Source organism: Ovis canadensis, chromosome 7 (genome assembly GCF_042477335.2).
Source record: "Ovis canadensis isolate MfBH-ARS-UI-01 breed Bighorn chromosome 7, ARS-UI_OviCan_v2, whole genome shotgun sequence".
Lineage (NCBI taxonomy): Eukaryota > Metazoa > Chordata > Mammalia > Artiodactyla > Bovidae > Ovis > Ovis canadensis.
The window spans coordinates 79344429-79362505 of record NC_091251.1 but is presented as its reverse complement, the minus strand read 5'-3'; the positions used below and the strand labels follow the sequence as shown (position 1 = coordinate 79362505).

General features: G+C 38.7%; 1 protein-coding gene across 1 annotated transcript in view; it reads right to left on the bottom strand.

Moving 5' to 3' along the window:
* The window catches only part of TMEM260 (transmembrane protein 260), a 70912-nt gene extending 54301 nt beyond the window's left edge, over positions 1-16611 (bottom strand). Inside the window, 4 exon segments of the mRNA XM_069596695.1 lie at positions 5617-5768; positions 6500-6531; positions 16339-16465; positions 16467-16611. Of these exon segments, the coding sequence (XP_069452796.1) occupies positions 5617-5768; positions 6500-6531; positions 16339-16465; positions 16467-16499 (344 nt within the window). The 5' untranslated portion in view covers positions 16500-16611.
* Between the last annotated feature and the right edge of the window lie 1466 nt (positions 16612-18077).

The window sequence follows — 18077 nt, the reverse complement described above, 5'->3', positions numbered from 1 at the left end:
TAGAAGTTTTAAAATGTTAAGATTCTAAAGGTAAATGAAATAAACATAAAAGATCCAAATAACTAAGATCAACAGAGTGGGGATATTCAACTATTTTCACTAGAAACACTAACCAACTTACTAAACAATAGAGACTTAATACAAAGTTGTCTTATTATGCAAAGTTATAAAGTATATAGTAATATTACAATTTGTTGAGTGTTTTCTACTTTTTATGGCTTTGAAAAGCAGGAAATCTATGAGTTATGATTTATCATTTTACTTGCAGCTTTAAGAAATGTATACATTTATTATTATAGCCATAATGACAGATGACTGGTTCCAGTGGCAACAATCTCGGCAGGAAACAGATTTAGCAATCTAAATGTTTTATAAGTTTTTGTAATTGGGGAAACTTTTCATAATCTGACATTTGTTAAAACCACTTATTAGAAATTATGCAGCACAGTAGCTGTGGAAATATGAGCTAGCTTCACAATTATAAAGTCAGCCTATGTAGCCCTTTCCTATTGTATATAGTGGCATAAACCCCACGGCGGCCTATCAGCTAACTGGCAGGCAGGGGGCTGCTCTATTCAAAGTGAGAGATACAAGCTGCAGGGCAAAAACCTGGCAGCTCCCATCTGACCCCACAATCCCCTACTGGTGACAGCTCCAAGCTCCATGGCAAATTAGGCCTTCTCATATTACAATTGGAGAAGACAGATTCCATTAGCAGTATCTGAAATTGAGTGGAGAGCTGCACTGTTATCAGACTTGACTCATAAGCACTGCTATTAATCAGAGCTATGATAGCATTTATATATTTCAAGCTATCTGCTGCCGCTGTGATATTCTGCTACAAAGGGTTGATGGGACTTAGGAAAGTGAACAATAGAGCTTTCTGGGAAAAGCAGAGTAAATCAAGAAAGTCTATGACTTCCGCACATTCTGAAGGGATTGTGGTTTACATAAATTTTCTCCCAATTGGAGATTGAGCTCTTCCTCATCTTACACATGGGATTTAGTTGTCACTCAATGGTAACAGCTGTGAAAAGGTGAAGCGGCCCACCGCTCAGAATATTGCCTTTGCTTTTAAAGCAATTAACCCATGAACAGGAGGATACCTGGTGATATCAAAGGGATTAGGCCAGGCAGTGCATTATTAACATTTCCTTGAACTAATTCTAACTCTTGACTAGCTGTCAGAAAAGACTCTACAGTCTTAAAAAAGAGTTTTTGCCCTGCTTTTTTCCCTTCAAAATGAAGTGCTGCTATTTGAGCCTAATATGCCCTCTACTTATAAGAAAATGCAAATGAACCAAGCTCTTAATATGCTTAGCCAGTCTGAGTCAATGCAATTTTAATACAAGTATGAGAGAAATATATGATCAATTAACCAGGGATCAAGACAGATATTCTCCTGAATGGAAATTAATGCTCCAGTACTTTCCATTCTTCTTCAACTACAAAAACTTGGTGACTATTTGTTACTTATGCATAGTTACCTCTGAAATTAGGAAGAGCTTCACATTATTCTCTATGGCAATAATCTAAAATACTCTTTGAGCTGGAAAATCCAAATGTCTCTTAAGCAGGAGATTCTACATACTCTAAGGTATGGCATTTTAATTTTCAGTTCTTTATTGAATGGAATCTTAGCTGAAACCCTAAGAATAGCAGACACAGTGCTCAGAATCAAGTGTACCGATTCCAAAAGTTTAATCAAATTAATTTTTAGTAGCGGCAGAATGTTTAGAAATGTTTACATAACTTATAAAAAAATAAAATATTGCATAAACAAAATACTGGCACAAAACAATCTACCAGGAGATATTTAAATATCACTGAAATTGGCTGTAAGTACTTTGTAGCAAGCAGGCAGTTTCAAGATACCTTTAATTATAATTAATATTCACATATTCTAGGGAACCTGCTTGATATTAGGAGATCTGATTTCTTACTGTAAAACCTTAATGGAGTTATAAAGTTTTTTAATGCACGCTTCCTAAAGCAATGCCTTTTAGAAAAAAAATTTTTAAAAAAATATTTTATCTAAGAGTAACTTTGCCTTTCTCTAAAATAAGCACTGAATTTGATGATAAAAACTAAAAAAATTTTACTTTCAATTCAAATGAGTGCACAACAAATGCTGCTGAATGAGTTCTGCTACAGTTCCATTTGGCCCATACTAGTTTGAAAAGGATATGCTGACTCTCAAGCCTGTTGAGAACATATTCCCTGCCCTGGAACTTATCAAAAAAATAGGACACTAGAGATGCTTTCATCTGAGATCATAAGCAATTTAAATCTTCCCTCAAGTAAAGGATTGTTATATGATACTATCAACAGAGTCCATTCTCTGCCAGTGATACCAGAACATATACAATGGAAGCATGTTATTAATGACAGTGAGTTCAGTACTCCTTCCTTACCAAGTACATGTTGATAGGATTTAGTTTGAGGTTTTTAGAAAATAAGTTTGAAATTCATGTACTAAACAAAGCTAAACAATGTTCATATTAGTGATTTATAGGACCTATAACTTTTACATTTTTGTATTAATAGATTTGCAAATTTCAAATATAACACTTTTAAATACCATTCTGTCAAACTAAAAAATCATTTACTTCATTGGCCTTCAAAGAAAAACAAAATCCCAGTTCCTCTAAATCACTTAACTGTAGTACAGAGTCTTAAATGCACAGATGTACACATTAATAAAATGAATACTATTTCCTATAAATGAAATGTATTAGATTAAACTCCTTTAACATAATCATGCTTTAAAATATCCCCAAAGGGGACAATACTTAAATAAATACATGCAGAAATAACTGCCCCAATCTTACTATTTTTAATTCAATAAAGTACAGTGACACATACAGCTTTCAATGTACTGTTTTACTCATATCCTTTCTACCTCAGCAAATATAAAAGAATTCTTGACAACCATTAGGAAAGATTGACAAAAAATGCAGTGTTAATGACATCTTATAGGCTTTTAAAAGCAAAAGAAAGATGAAAGAAAAGCAAAAATTACATAGTAATTGGAAACAACGAAGTAACCGGTCTTTCAATCCAAGTCATGTTTACTGGAAAAAATGGAGCTTTTTACATCAACATATTTAAACAGAAATTTGCTTTTGAAATACAATCTTTGTTTAAAAGGTATAGAAGGTCTTTATGTCCACCCCAAGAGCTAAATATAGTGAATGCTCTGTGAACAATTACCTGAAAAAAACCTAAACCTGTTAAAAGAATTAATTTCCTGCACACCAGTCAGCACTAATCCTACATGTACAGTAATGTTCTCTTAAGTGATGGGGTTAAGAAAGAATACAACTGTCTCCAGGATCAAACCCCCTCAATATTCAACAAGAAAATGGAATGATGACTTGGTCGGTAGATAAATAAAGCAGTGAAATGTCTTCTGGATGAGTTCTGATGAAGGAGTCAACCTGTGAAGGAATATATTTACTGTACACTAGGACTGGAAAAAAGCCGCCACTGTGCTGCACAAAAACCGCGTCCTGCTGTTGGGTTTATATTCACAGAAGGAAGGTTTTAAAGGTTAAGTTCAGGTCATTTGACAAATGAAATTGTAACAAGCCAGCTGACATTGTATAACGTCTTCTTCCACTCGATCAATAGGCTACTGTTAGTCCTATTACCATAGAGATGGCTTGCTCTTTCCCGAAGGGTGGCCATTGTTTGACAAAACAGATTTGCCACTTGAACTAGGTTGTTCCCAAAGGACGTGTACCTTGTCAATTATTTGTATTCAAAATAATGAAGTATTTTCATATTAAAATTACATGAGAGAGAATATTGTTAGGACACATTTCAGAAGAAAGTAACTTTTCCAAAGTACTAGATTACTAAAACTAAGCAAATATCCAGTCTATAAAGAGTTTTTGTTTTAAAACATGTCAGTAAGTATACGAATTTATCATTAAGACCGTATATTAAAATAAAATGGTCACAGGTCTGTGTGCTGATCTAAAACTCATTATAATCAAGCATAATAATTAAAGCTATTTTAAAATGCAGACAACTCAAAGGAAAATTACTGTCCCAAATTATTCGGATTCTGGAAAGACAAAGAATTTATATATGACTTTTGCAGTGGTTTTTATGTGGCAGGGCATCAACAATTAATATAACAAAAAACCATGGAAAAGTTTTAGAAAACAAATAGCTTTACTTGCTTTAAGAGATAGCTACAGCATTTAAATATGTGTATATGTTGTAGAAATAATCTAAAATACAAATGAACTAGCAAAACAAATATTAGTTTTTTAAAAAAAATGGCTGTCTTAAATGTCTTATGAAAATTAGTAATTCATACATTTAATACAGAACTGGTAAGTTCTAAATTTCATCCTAGATATTTAAAATACTTTTTCTCTCAATGAAAATAATGATATAGCCTTAATTATAAAAGACCAGAAGGAACAATTCTAATAATAATTACTCTAATCATTTAGAAAAAGTATTCATAATACTAATTAATCTACGCAAAAATGTTAAACATTTAATACTTAAAGATATGGCTATCACTGAAAACCTGTAAGACTGAAATAAAAACAAATTAAATAATACAGATAAATGTTTAGTCAATGATCAACAATCACAATTTTGAATCTGGAACTTTCCACAAATAGATTTAATAGTAAGTTTTAGCCATAGTTAGCAACTTTTACCTTCTTACAAACAAGCAAAGGAGAATTTAGAAAGAATTTAGTCAAAGGGCAGTAATATGACAAATGTAAATAAAACAGTCTCCAAAAATGACATTTGAAATTTTCTATTCAAATTATACTATATTTACATACAAAATTATTTGTTTTTATAATAAAATCTGCAATACTTTTTGAAAGAAGTGTTTTAACTTGGTTTTCTCTTTGCAGAAAGTATAATTTGTAGTTTTGACTATAATCCTTTCAGGCATAGGTTAGACTGAGTTAGTAGTGAAAGCGAGAAACAGCAAAGACAAACATAGATTACCAATATCCTAAACTAATGACCTGTTTTTTTAAAAGCAGGGTAGCCTTCCAAACTAGGAAAGCCTTTCATTATGAAGTGGTGTCTCATTTGCTTGTTTTCCCTACAGCTATACTGTAACAAAGTGAAACCTGAGTAAAACCACATTCCCAAATTGATTTCCTTAGTTAATAGCCTCATTTCAAAACATATGCATGTGCATATTTAAAATACAATATAATTAGGTATTAGCTCTGGACCTGACAGGCAGCTGCCTATCAGCAATACTGTGAGTAATTAAATAATATTTACCATTTACCAAAAGAAGAACTTCATACTGTTAAATTAAACTGGCCCGTCTGCATCTTCCTAAAATGACAAACATTACTAATTCTGCCTAAACAGAGAATTGTGATAATGAACTGGTGACATCTTCTCTCCATTGATGAAGCAGAACCAACTGTGTAATCATTTGAGGGTCAAACGCATATGAAATTACTGTAAATTGAGAAAGTGAAATCACATGAGTGATTAGGAAAACCGTTCAAGCAACAAAAGGGTTTTTTTTTTTTTGTCATGTATGTACATGGGCCATAAGAAAGCTCCATCTCCAATTAGTCAAAATTATTTTTAACTAATCAACTACTTTACCTGAAAACGGTGAAAAAAAGTAAAGCTGCAGCTGCTGCTCCAAATAAGCCACACAGCAGATTGACTCGGTAGGCAACCGAACCAAAAGGAAATAGTAGAATTGCCAGTTTAGCCACCAGAGTAAACAAAGGGTAGCCAGGAGGGTGGGCAACCTAAGGGAAAATTAGCAACAGTTAGAAGGTTTCCATCTAGTTTTAAAGGAAGAGTCACACTGGCTTTCATTGAAAAGTAGCCCTTTTCCCAGGCAAGTATAAAGATTAAGAGACAATGACTAAATGTTTGAATAGTGGTTTTCTATTGTAATCCTCTTGTGCCAATACAAATAAATATTTTCTTTAGTGGATTTGGCAGCATCTATCACATGGTGTGTCACCTAGAGAAAGGGTGACATATTTCATTGTCAGTTCTTAAGCAGTTTGTTCTCTAGGTTCACAGTACATTAGGGTCATTTAAAAGGCTATTGAAAAAAAGCGGGTTCTGAAATATCACATTGGTTAGAAAGTTGAAAGACCACACTGCTATCGGATTACCACCATGCTGACAGTCCTAAGGTCTTGCCTAAAGGGATCATACACCATAATAAAGTTTATTAAATAATAAACTTATTAAAACTGTTAACCCGATTTATTTTATTCTCCATAGCTTATACAAAATTTGGGGTGATAATAAGCCAGCTACTGTATATATAGTAAAGGCTTTGCTTTATAATTTAGTTTAATTGGATTTAAAACTTAAAGTAAATTGTCACATACTGTACTTATAAGTTACTAAAAACTGGGGTTTGAAAATAAATTAATCTACTTTACTCCATGCTTAATTAAACTTTCTTAATTCCTAAAACTGTTAATGAGAGCATTGATTAAACAATAAAACTAATACTTACTCCAAGCTCATGTGCGGCTGTGATCAGTTCCCCTGTGAAAAAATAATGTAAAACCAATAATTACTATTAGAAAATGACACTCCTCCAAAGTTTTCAAAATCCAAATGCTTGCATTGGGGTTTTGCATTAATTTGACTGGATAAAACTGTAAATCTGTAGAGATTTAACAGCATGAAATAGTCTCAGAGTATTTTCTCCCTTAGGTCTCATTGAACAAACTATCTTTGATAGTTTTTAGTAACTGGTCAGTGGAAATATAGGTGAATTCTAGTTTCTAAAAGTGCTTATTTTAAACAAGCTCCTACTATAGGAGGGAATAATATTCAATATCTTGCAATAACCTATAATGAAGAATATGTAATATGTATAACCGAATTACTTTTCTGTACACCAGAAACACATTGTAAATCAAGTATATTTCAATTTTTAAGAAAAGCTTACTTTCCGTCCTGAAGGTTGTTTACACTTGCAAATATATAAAAACTCTTAACAGAGCATTAGTGTAAAATGCTGTTATCCCTCAAGAATTTAGTGCAAAACTGCCTGTAAAAATGCAACCTTATATGTAATATGTGCAGAAGCTGGATTTGAACAGTCTATAAAATGTGCCTTTCCGTCCTAAGCTGGCATTTAGATACCTTCTCTACATTAATTACATTGGATATTTTTAAACAATTGCCAAATGCTTATTAACTGCAGGTTATTTTGGCAAGCTTTGATTACCATAGCACATTTTTTTTCAAACCATTAAATCACCATGTCATTTACATAGTTCTTTGTAACTCCTCAGCATTAGCAATTACTTCTAAAATTATGATGTAGTAATTCAGTGCCTATTTGATAGTCCTTTTAGTATCCAGGGACTATTTCTGACTCATTCCTATATACATAATACTGTACAGTTTAAGAAATCAATCAATATCAACTGATTTATGAAAGTTAAAAATTATCTATTGGAAAAAGTATTAATGTCTATTTTCTATCCTTCAGTGGCTATCAATTTCCTTCATTTCTAGAACCCTGATCCTATTTTAGACCTTTTCTCTCGTCCTGGGCTATGGCAGTAGCTTTTGACCAATATTCTATTTCAATTCATCTTCCTACTGAAATCACTAATTATTGCCACCCCCCAACCCCCCAGAGGTCAGATTGTTTTCTTAGTCTAAAATTTCTCAATGGCTGGTCTCTGCCCACTGAATGAAGTTGATTTCTCATCGTGACACCTAAGCCCTCTACGGCTTCTGGTTCCTTTCCCAAGGCTTATGTCCATGAAACTTAGGCTCACCTCTGTCAGATCAGACTCCCCACTGTTACTCTGAAATGGTCCTCTTTTGCACCTCTTATCACTCACTTTCTCACCCAGCATTCACTCCTAAATCCTTCAAGACCTGGTTCAATTGTTACCTTCTCAGTGACACCTTTCCTTACACATACCCCTCCCCAGCTTCACCTATTGGAATTAATCACTTCTGCCTCCTTCATAGAACCTGCCTGAAGCCTATTAAGCACTTCTTTAGATTGCTTTCTATTCTGGCTAGTTGTTTTCATTTGTCTTTTCCACTAAGTTATCCATTTCAGGGTTCTGTCAAGAAGACATCGGCACCTCTCCCTTCTTGTGCCACCGAGAAGTCTCGCACATAGAAGACAACAAAAAGATCTATCATGTTGTCCTCCTTGTTACTTAGACATCCCCATCAGGTGGGATAATCGCTCACTGCAGAGAAGCCCCACAAGGGCATGACAGACAGATACTGCTTACTTAAATCACTTATTTAAGGACATCTTTGAAGCCTTCCAGAAAAATTCAAGAACATCTTAGAAGACAAAAGCCCTTTTTGTATCTTACACAAATTGTTCATGGCTTTAAAATGCTTAAAATAACTTTCCCTTTGTAGAAACTGTTACCAAAACTGTATTTATCATTTTATACTCCAGAATGGGTTTGCTCTTATGTTTTCAGTCCCAAAAGGTTTTAATTAATTTCTGATTCTTACATTTCTGTAGGTGCAATGAAGCACAGTTCAGATTTTCAAGGTCGCTATTCATTCTCCTCAAATAAAAATGTATTTAGAATTACATTTAACATTAAGAAAAATGCCCTACTTTCTCTTCTTTTTACCATTGAAAAGTCAATATACTGTTATTCTTTGTGGGAGTTGGTAGAAAGATGAATCTTGAATGTTACAAACCTCCATCACCAACTCTTTTCGTATGTAAATTAAAATCTAAATAGAAAAGATGCTAGTATTCAAAGTCTATTATGTACCTTTGATAAAAAGCTAAAGAGAAGCACTACTCTTAAAATTGAACATGATAAAAAGAGAAATAGTTAAAAAAAAAAAAAAAAGCCTTCTGGCACCTTGCTTTCTCTCAGTCAACCCTTTACACCAGGGTTGGATGGCTCAGTGGTAAAGTGTCCACCTACAATGCAGGAGATGTGGGTTTGATCCCCTGGAGAAGAAAATGGCAACTCACTTCAGTATTCTTGCCTGGGAAATCCCATGGACAGAGGAGCCTGGCAGGCTATAGTCCATGGGGTCCAAAAGAGTTGGACAGTACTTAGCAACTAAACAACAAACAATTTGTCAAATATAAGTCCTTCTATAACCTGAATCAGAATTACCTGGATGCCTTTTAAAAATGAAGATTCCTTGACCATAACCCAAATCTACTTACACGACACCCTCTGGAATCAGGGCCCATGTTTTCCAACCAGTCCTCAAGTATTCAATATAGTCAAGCTTGAGAACCACAGCTTTGTCTGGGACACAAATGGGTGGCAAACTCAGAGTAGTTAATAGATGCTTCACCTTTACATAACCCAGTTCCCTCTATATGTTAAAAATATATAAATACACATATAAGCTAATTTATTTTTCCCAAGAATAACAAACACAAGTGAAGGCTAGATTCCCAACCTTTCCTCTAAATGACCAGGAATGCATTTGCCCATAAATCAACAATGTGTATCAAGTGGTACAAAAAGTAGTTTTGGCTAGGCCGCACAATGTGATGGATTCATGAAGTATAATGTAAGACTTATCAGGAAGAAGAGTATATACTTTATGTTGGTCTTGAGATGCATTCTGTTTATTGGTTAAAAAAAAATTCATTAACATGAAATTCAAAGAGAACAGTACATTAAACATATAAGCAAAATTATCAAAGATGTGATTATACAAATTTTACTGGAAACACTGGAAAAGTTTATTTAGCATTCTCAAAAAATGAACATAAAAATATTAGAAGCAACTACTATCCAGCGTCAAATTAAACAAATCAGAATACCTAAAAAATCTGATAACTCTAAGTGAATAGATAACTTTATTCTTTTTCGGGGAAAAAAAAAAACACATTATTAACGAAAACAAAGCAACAATTGTAATGGTGTGGAGCAGGCACCAGATATAGTAGACCCACTCAGCTACTGGTCAGCACCACAATGGACCCTCCCCCTCTTCTGTATAAAAGGAACCCAAATTCAGGTTGTTTTGTGTGTGTGTGTGTGTGTATAAACTTTTTATTTTGTATTGGGGTGGTGGTGGTATAGCCCTCATAATCAACTAAAGAGTACGAAATTGTACTTATACAGTACTTGGGTGTAATCTCAAAAATGACAGAATGATTTCAGTTCATTTCCAAGGCAAGCCATTCAACATCACAGTAATCCAAGTCTATGCCTCGACCACGGATGCCAAAGAAGCTTATCAGTTCTATGAAGACATAGAAAGTCTCCTAAAACTAACACCGAAAAAAGGTGTTCTGTTCATCACTGGAGATTGGAATGCAAAAGTAGAAAGTCAAGATATATCCGGAGTAACAGTCAAGTTTGGCCTTAGAAAACAAAATGAAGCAGGGCAAAGGCTAACTGAATTCTGCCAAGAGAACGTACTAGTCATAGCATACACCCTTTTTCAACAAATCAAGACTACTTTACACATGGATATCACCAAATGGTCAATACTGAAATCAAATTGATTACATTCTTTGTAGTCAAAGATGGAGAAGCTGTAGACAGTTAGCAAAAATAAGACCTGGAGCTGACTGTGGCTCAGATCATCAGCTTCTCATAGAAAATTCGCTGGTGGCTCAGATGGTAAAGAATGCCCCTGCAATGTGGGAGACCTGGGTTCAATTCCTGGATTGGGAAGATGCCCTGGAGGAGGGCATGGCAACCCACTCCAGTATTCTTGCCTGGAGAATCCCCATGGACAGAGTCCACAGGGTTGCCAAGAGTCAGACACAACTGAGCGACTAAGCACAGCACAAAGAAAACCGGGAAAAACATTAGGCCAGTCAGGTATGACTTAAATCAAATCCCGTATGAATTCGCAGTAGAGACGAATAGATTCAACTAGATCTAGCTAACAGAGTGCCTGAAGAACTAAGGACAGAAGTCCACATATCGTATAGGAGGTGGCAAACAAAACCATTCCAAAGAAAAAGAAAAGCAAGAAGGCAAAGTGGTATCTGAGGAGACTTTACAAATAGTGGAAGAAGGAAGAGAAGCGGAAAGCAAGGGAGAGAGGGAAAAGTATATCCAATTAAATGCAGCGTTCCAAAGAATAGCTACAAGAGACAAGAAGACCTTCAATGAACAGTGCTTAATAATAGAAGAAAACAGCAAAAGGGGAAAGACTAGATATCTCTTTAGGAAAATTGGAAACATCAAGGGAGTATTATACCCAAAGAAGGGCACAATAAAGGATAAAAATGGTAGAGACCTAATAGACCCTGAAGAGGCCAAGAAGAGATGGGAAGAATACATGGAAGAACTGTATAAAAAAGATCTTAACAAACCGGATTACTATAATGGTGTGGTTAGTCACCCAGAGCCAGACATTCTGCAGTGCAAAGTCAAGAGGGCCTTAAGAAGCACTGCTGCTAATAAAGCTAGTGGATGTGATGAAACTCCAACAAACTATTCAAATCCATAAGGGATGATGCCATCAGGTTTTGCATTCATTATGTCAGCAATTTGTCACCGTGCTTACTTAACTTATATCAGAGTACATCGTGCAAAATGCTGGGCTAGATGAAGCACAAGCTGGAATCAAGATTGCCAGGAGAAATATCAATAACCTCAGATATGCAGATGACACCACCCTTATGGCAGAAAGTGAAGAACTTAAAAGCCTCTTGATGAAGGTGAAAGAGTGAAAAAGCTGGCTTAAAACTCAACATTCAAAAAAGTGAAGATCATGGCGTCCGGTCCCATCATTTCATGGCAAACAGATGGGGAAGCAATGGAAACAGTGAGACTTTATTTTCTTGGGCTCCAAAACCACTGCAGTTGTTGACTGCAGCCATGAAACTAAAGGATACTTGCTCCTTGGAAGAAAAGCTATGACAAGCCTAGATAGCATATTAAAAAGCAGAGACATCACTTTGGCAACAAAGGTCCATCTAGTCAAAGCTATGGTTTTTCCAGTAGTCACGTACAGATGTGAGGGTTGGACCATAAAGAAAGCTAAGCACCGAAGAATTGATGCTTTTGATTTATGGTGTTGGAGAAGACTCTTGACAGTCCCTTAGACTGGGAGGAGATCAAACCAGTCAATCCTAAAGGAAATCAGTCCTGAATATTCATTGGAAGGACTGATGCTGAAGCTGCAACTCCAATACTTTGGCCACCTGATGCGAAGGGCTGACTCATTAGAAAAGACCCCTTTGCTGGGAAAGACTGAAGGCAGGAGAAGGGGATGACAGAGGACAAGATGGTTGGATGGCATCACCGACTCAATGGACATGAGTTTGAGCAAGTCCCAGAAGATGGGGAAGGACAGGAAAACCTAGCATGCAGCAGTCCATGGGGTCCCAAAGAGTCAGACATGACTGAGCAACTAAACGTCAGCAAATCTGGAAGATCCAGCAGTAGCCACAGGACTAGAAAAGGTCAATTCTCATCCCAATTCCCAAGAAGGGTGGTACAAAAAATGTGCTAACCATCGGACAACTGTGCTGATCTCTCATACTAATAAGGCTATGCTTAAAATCCTGCATGCTAGGCTTCAGCATTATGTGAACCAAGAACTTCCAGATGTCCAAACTGGGTTTAGAAAAGGAAGAGGAACTGAAGATCAAATTGCTAACCTTAACTGGATTATGGAGAAAGTAAGGGAATTTCAGAAAAACATCTGTTCCATCAACTACACCAAAGCCTTTGACTGTATGGATCATGACAAACTGTGGAAAGCTCTTAGATGGGAATACCAGACCATCTCCCCTGTCTCCTGAGAAACCTGAATGTGGGTCAAAAAACAACAGCTGGAATCCTATATGGAACAACTGACTGGTTCAAGATCAAGAAAGGAGTACAACAGGGCTGTCTCCTGTCACCCTGTTTGTTTAACCTACATGCTGAGCACATCATGAGAAATGCCAGGCTGGATGAGTTATAAGCTGCAATCAAGATAGGTGGGAGAAACATCAACAGTCTCAGGTATGCAGATGATACCACTCTAATGGCAGAAAGTGAAGAGGAACTAAAGATCCTCTTGATGAGGGTAAAGGAGGACAGTGAAAGAGCCAGCTTAAGACTAAATATTAAAAAACCTAAGATCATGGCATCTGCCCATCACTGCATGGCAAACAGAAGGGGAAATGGTGGAAATAGTGACAGATCTTCTCTTTTTGGGCTCCAAAATCACTGCAGATGGTGACTGCAGCCATGAAATCAGAGGACAATTGCTTCTTGACAGTTAAGAGATGACAAACTTAGTGTGTTGAAAAGCAGAGACATTACTCTGCTGACAAAGGTCCGTATAGTCAAGGCTATGGTCTTCCCAGTGGTCAGGTACAGTTGTTGAGAGCTGGACTGTAAAGAGGGCAGAATGCCAAAGAATTGATGCCTTCAAACTGTGGTGCTAGGGAAGACTCCTGAAAGTCCCTTGGATGGGAGATCAAACCAATCTTAAGCAAGATCAACCCTGAATATTCTCTGGAAGGACTGATGCTGAAGCTCCAGTATTTTGGTCATCTGATGTGAACAGATGACTCACTGGAAAAGTCCCTGATGCTGGGAAAGATTGAGGGCAGAAGAGGAAGTCAGAGGATGAGATGGCTGGACAGCATCACTGATGCAATGAACAGGAACTTGGGCAAACTCAGGGAAATGGTGAGGGACAGGGAGGCCTGGCATGCTGCAGTCCATGGGCGTAAAGTCAGACATGACTAGGTGACTGAACAACAACCTTTTTATTTTGTATTGGGATGGTGGTGGTTTAGTTGCTAAGACGTGTCCTACTCTTTTGTGACACCATGGACTGTGTAGCCTGCCAGGTTCCTCTGTTCATAGATTTCCCAGGCAGTACTAGAGTGGGTTGCCATTTGCTTCTCCAGGGGATCTTCCCAATTCAGGGGTCAAACCCTTATCTCCTGCATCTGCAGGTGGATTCTTTACAGCTGAGCTGCCAGGGAAACCTGGTATAGTGGATTAACAAGGTTGTGATAGTTTCAGGTGAACAGCAAAGGGACTCCACCATATGTATACATGTATTCATTCTCCCCCAAACTCCCCTCCCATTCAGGCTGCCACATAACATTGAGCAGAGTTCCATGTACTATACAGTAGGGTTTTGTTGGTTATCCATTTTAAATACAGCAGTGTGTACTTGTCCATCCCAGACTCCTTATCTATCCATTCCCCCTGGCAAACCGATGAGTTCCTTCTCTAAGCTTGTGAGTCTGTTTTTGTTTTCTAAGTAAGTTCATTTGTATCATTTCTTTTTAGAGTCCACATATAAGGGATGTCATGTAATATTTCTCCTCTGTCTAACTTACTTCATTCAGTATGACAATCTCTAGGTCCACCCATGTTGTTGCAAATGGCATTACTTCATTTTTTAATGAGTAATATTCCATTGTATATGTACCAAGGTTTGTTTTTTTTTTTTTTTTGAGATGCTAGTCTGTCATCTTTTCAGTCTGCTAGCTTTACAGTTAAAGTAGTTACTCCTTGCTCCAACAACTGTTTTCCTGGTTTACTGGCCTGCTGTGCAGAGAGCAAAATGAACTTGAGCTTGGTAACACAATCTTAAATTTTAAATAGACTTCATCACTAAATACATGATGATAGATTTAAAAGAATTTAGAGCATAGGCTAGTTAAGATAGCATGCTCTAAATTCAATCTACTTGGGTTTTTTCCTCTTGACTGCCTCTATCTTCTATTTGTGTGATTCTGGACAGAGCTTAATCCTAGTTTTGTCATCTATAAAATAAATGAGTACCTACCTTACAGGGTAGCAGCTGGGAGAATTAAAATGGCAATCTATGTAAAGCACTTTGACAGTGCCTGGCACATAGTAACTGCTCAACAAGTGTTATTATTATTCATTCTAATCTCATCCTTCAGGCTCAAACAACCATAGTCAAGAAATATCAATGCTTTTTTTCAAAGGTACAGAACTATTCAACCTGTAAGTAATACTCTCCAATATCAAAGCTCTCACAACTATAAAGTTATTTCTATTATTTCGTAGAAAACTTGAAAATAACTCCATTCCCCACTACACTAACGAAACACTGCTCCTATTCAATAGGATTTGAAAGAAAAAATAAAGGTAATGAGGTGTAAAAGGAACATCAGGGATCTTTAATGTGGTAGGCAGCCTTGAAGATGACCTCTAAAACTCCAAAATTCCAGTATTCTCACTGGATAACCCTCTGCCACTGAGTATGGGCTGAACATACTGACTCACTTCCAAGAATAAAACAGGGCAGTGGTCTGCCACTGCCAAGACTTGGTTACAAAATGACAGAGCTGTAGGCAGTGGTGCCATCTCTCTCTCTGTGAAACCCCCACATCAAAGAGCTGGATGAGGTTTAGAATTTAATCCTTGTTAGGCTGAACCTTTGAGTTGACTGCACCCCAGCCCACACCAGGACAACAAACTTGTTCTGGATAAGAGCATCCACTTAAACTCCACCCAAATTCCTGATCAATAGAACGCGTGAGAGAATAACTGTTTGTTGTTTTAAGCCACTCAATTTCGGGGTATTCTGTTTTGCAGCAACTAAGGTGTTCAGTTTTGTTCAGTCTATGGATTCACTACCCCAAATTTCAGCACCATTCTGACAAAATTACTGATCACTATTAGGCAGTATTAGATGATCAGTTTGACAACAAAACAAAACCTGCATCTGCCTCTCATCCCAAATACGCAACGATTATTCATGTTAAATAGCCCCCGAGTCACGCTTTTCCATAGAAGCAGCTTCAAGCCGTAACTGGTTTCCACTATTTTAAGTGTTCTCCCGCAAATAGTCTGCAAGGCTGGTTGCTTTTCAACGTTCAGATTTCAACTAAAATATCACCTTCTTAGAGGCCTTTCCGGACTAGCCATCCGGATAGAGCCACTGCTTACCCCACTATCAATCACATTTTCCTCTTACTGTCTCCAATAACTTCTCCTCCCAATACGTTGTGTTTATTCAATAGTTTGTGTATTGTCTCTGCCCGCACTGCAACACTCTCCATGAAACTTGTTCGCGGCTCCTGTCCTCCCTTTTGTCTGGCACACGACAAAGACTCTGTAAGTAACACTGGTATCTGTGGACGAAAAAGGAATGTAAAGCTAGGAAGATGATCTGGAGAAGTGGAGCGGCCAGTTAAGTCCCATCAGGCGAAACCAACCAGCCCTGTCTCGAAAGGCTGAAAACTACAAGAGACCAGAACTACAGGAAAATTACAGAAATGAAAACACACAAAGTGGTTTTGAAACGCAAAACCCTGCGGGGGGCCCGGGCGGGAGGATGGAGTGGGCGAACTGACCAGACCTCGTGGGAACGGTGAGGATCAGGGAGGGGGCAGGAGGGACGACCTTGAGAGTACATTACCCGAGTCGCCCCCCGGCAGTGAGGGGGGCAGCGTGAGGGTGAACACGGCGGCCACAGCGGCGAACACGGCGACGCCGCCGCAGAGGCCCCCAGCGCGCCGCGCCCCCGCTCGGGCTGCCTGCCCCCCCAGCCGGGCCCCCGCCGTCGCCATGGAGACCCATGGGCCAGAGGGGACCAAGGAAGGAGGACGCGGCGGGCCCCAGGAGTCGGGGCGCCAGGAGCCCACAGGGTGAGAGGCGAGCTCTGCACGACGCGGCCGCGGCAGCTTCCGGGTCGGGCCGGACCGCACCTTTCTGCGCCGGCGCGGGGGTAGAAAATGCGGGGTCTCGCGGGAGCCAGGCCCGGGCAGCCGTCAGAGTGCCCGGGGTTTACAGAATTACAGTGTGCTTTCCACTAGCGCATCACAGGGGACAGCCTTCTTTTAACAGAGGAAGCCTGGGCCGCCGTCGCTATGGCCTCCCCCACTTCCTGGCCACTTGGTCGGGTCTGACAGAGACGGGAGCCAGGTCGCCGAGCGGGCCGAAGGAAGGGTAGTGACTTCCCCCTGAGGTGTGGGGTGGAACTGCACGAGGGGCCCCAGCCCGCCAGCCCCCTGTGTGCGCCTAGTTAGGTCAACATACAGCTAAATCACATGTATACTGCGAGTAATTATATGCCCGTGTGCTAATTGTTAAATCGCCGAGTTATTTTCAGAGATGAAAGAAAGCTAATTGGTCTTTTTTTTTTTTTCTTTCTTATAGGATGAGGAAAACTTGGGAGATGAGTTGAAAAACTTGAGTTTCTGAGGTAGTACAAATAATTTATATCATGATAAAATTGTCTCCTACATTGATGAGGAGGAGTGTTTCTGTGAAGCTTTGACCACGCAGTGGAAAATGAAATGAAGTCACTGCATTTTCCAGTTGGCTGCAATACCAAAAAAATGGGGACTCTTGCACCGGCACAGAGAATGGTTCTTGGTAAGGTCTTTAAGCTTACTTTATATAGTATTGTAGCAACTATTCTGGAGTGGGAGGGGAGGTGGGATATCTCCCTGGAACGCATCTCAAAAGACACTGAAGATCAGTGATGGTCTAAAACGTGTTATAAGCAAGCTGACAGGAACATAGAGTCTCCAACGTAGAGTGACTTAACACACCTGTGTAGACCAGCAGCCATGGCGCCAGCATTACCTTGGTCTTTCTCAGATATTCCATAAGGCTTTCTCTGCAGGGTTGCGAGTCCCTGGAGAACCAGTAGGAGGCCTCTAAAATGCTCCCCATGATCTGACTCCCTGTATTCACTCCCTAATGTAAATCCTCTCCCCTTGAGTGTGGGCAGAACCTAGTGACTCACTTCTAGCAATAGAATAAGACAAAAGTAATGGAGGTCCCTTTGGAGAGGAGGTTATAAAAGACTGACTTTTCATCTTTCTTGCACTCCCCATCATGGGCACTACCTTGCTGCCCTCCCACTTGTTCACTCTGATGAAGCCACTTAACCAGGTTATGAGCTGTCTTATGGAGCCATCCACATGGCAGGGAACTGAGCGTCACCCCCAGCCAGACAGCCCACACAGAGCTGAGGCCCTCAGTCCAACAACCTGTGAGGAATTGAATCCTGCTAATCCCTCCTGAGGGAGCTAGGAAGCCCATCCTGCCCCATGGGATCCTTGAAGTAATGACTTGCCTCTGCCAAGGCCTTGATTGCAGCCTGCAAGAGACCCCGCTAAGTCTCACAGATTGCTGTCCTGCAAAAAC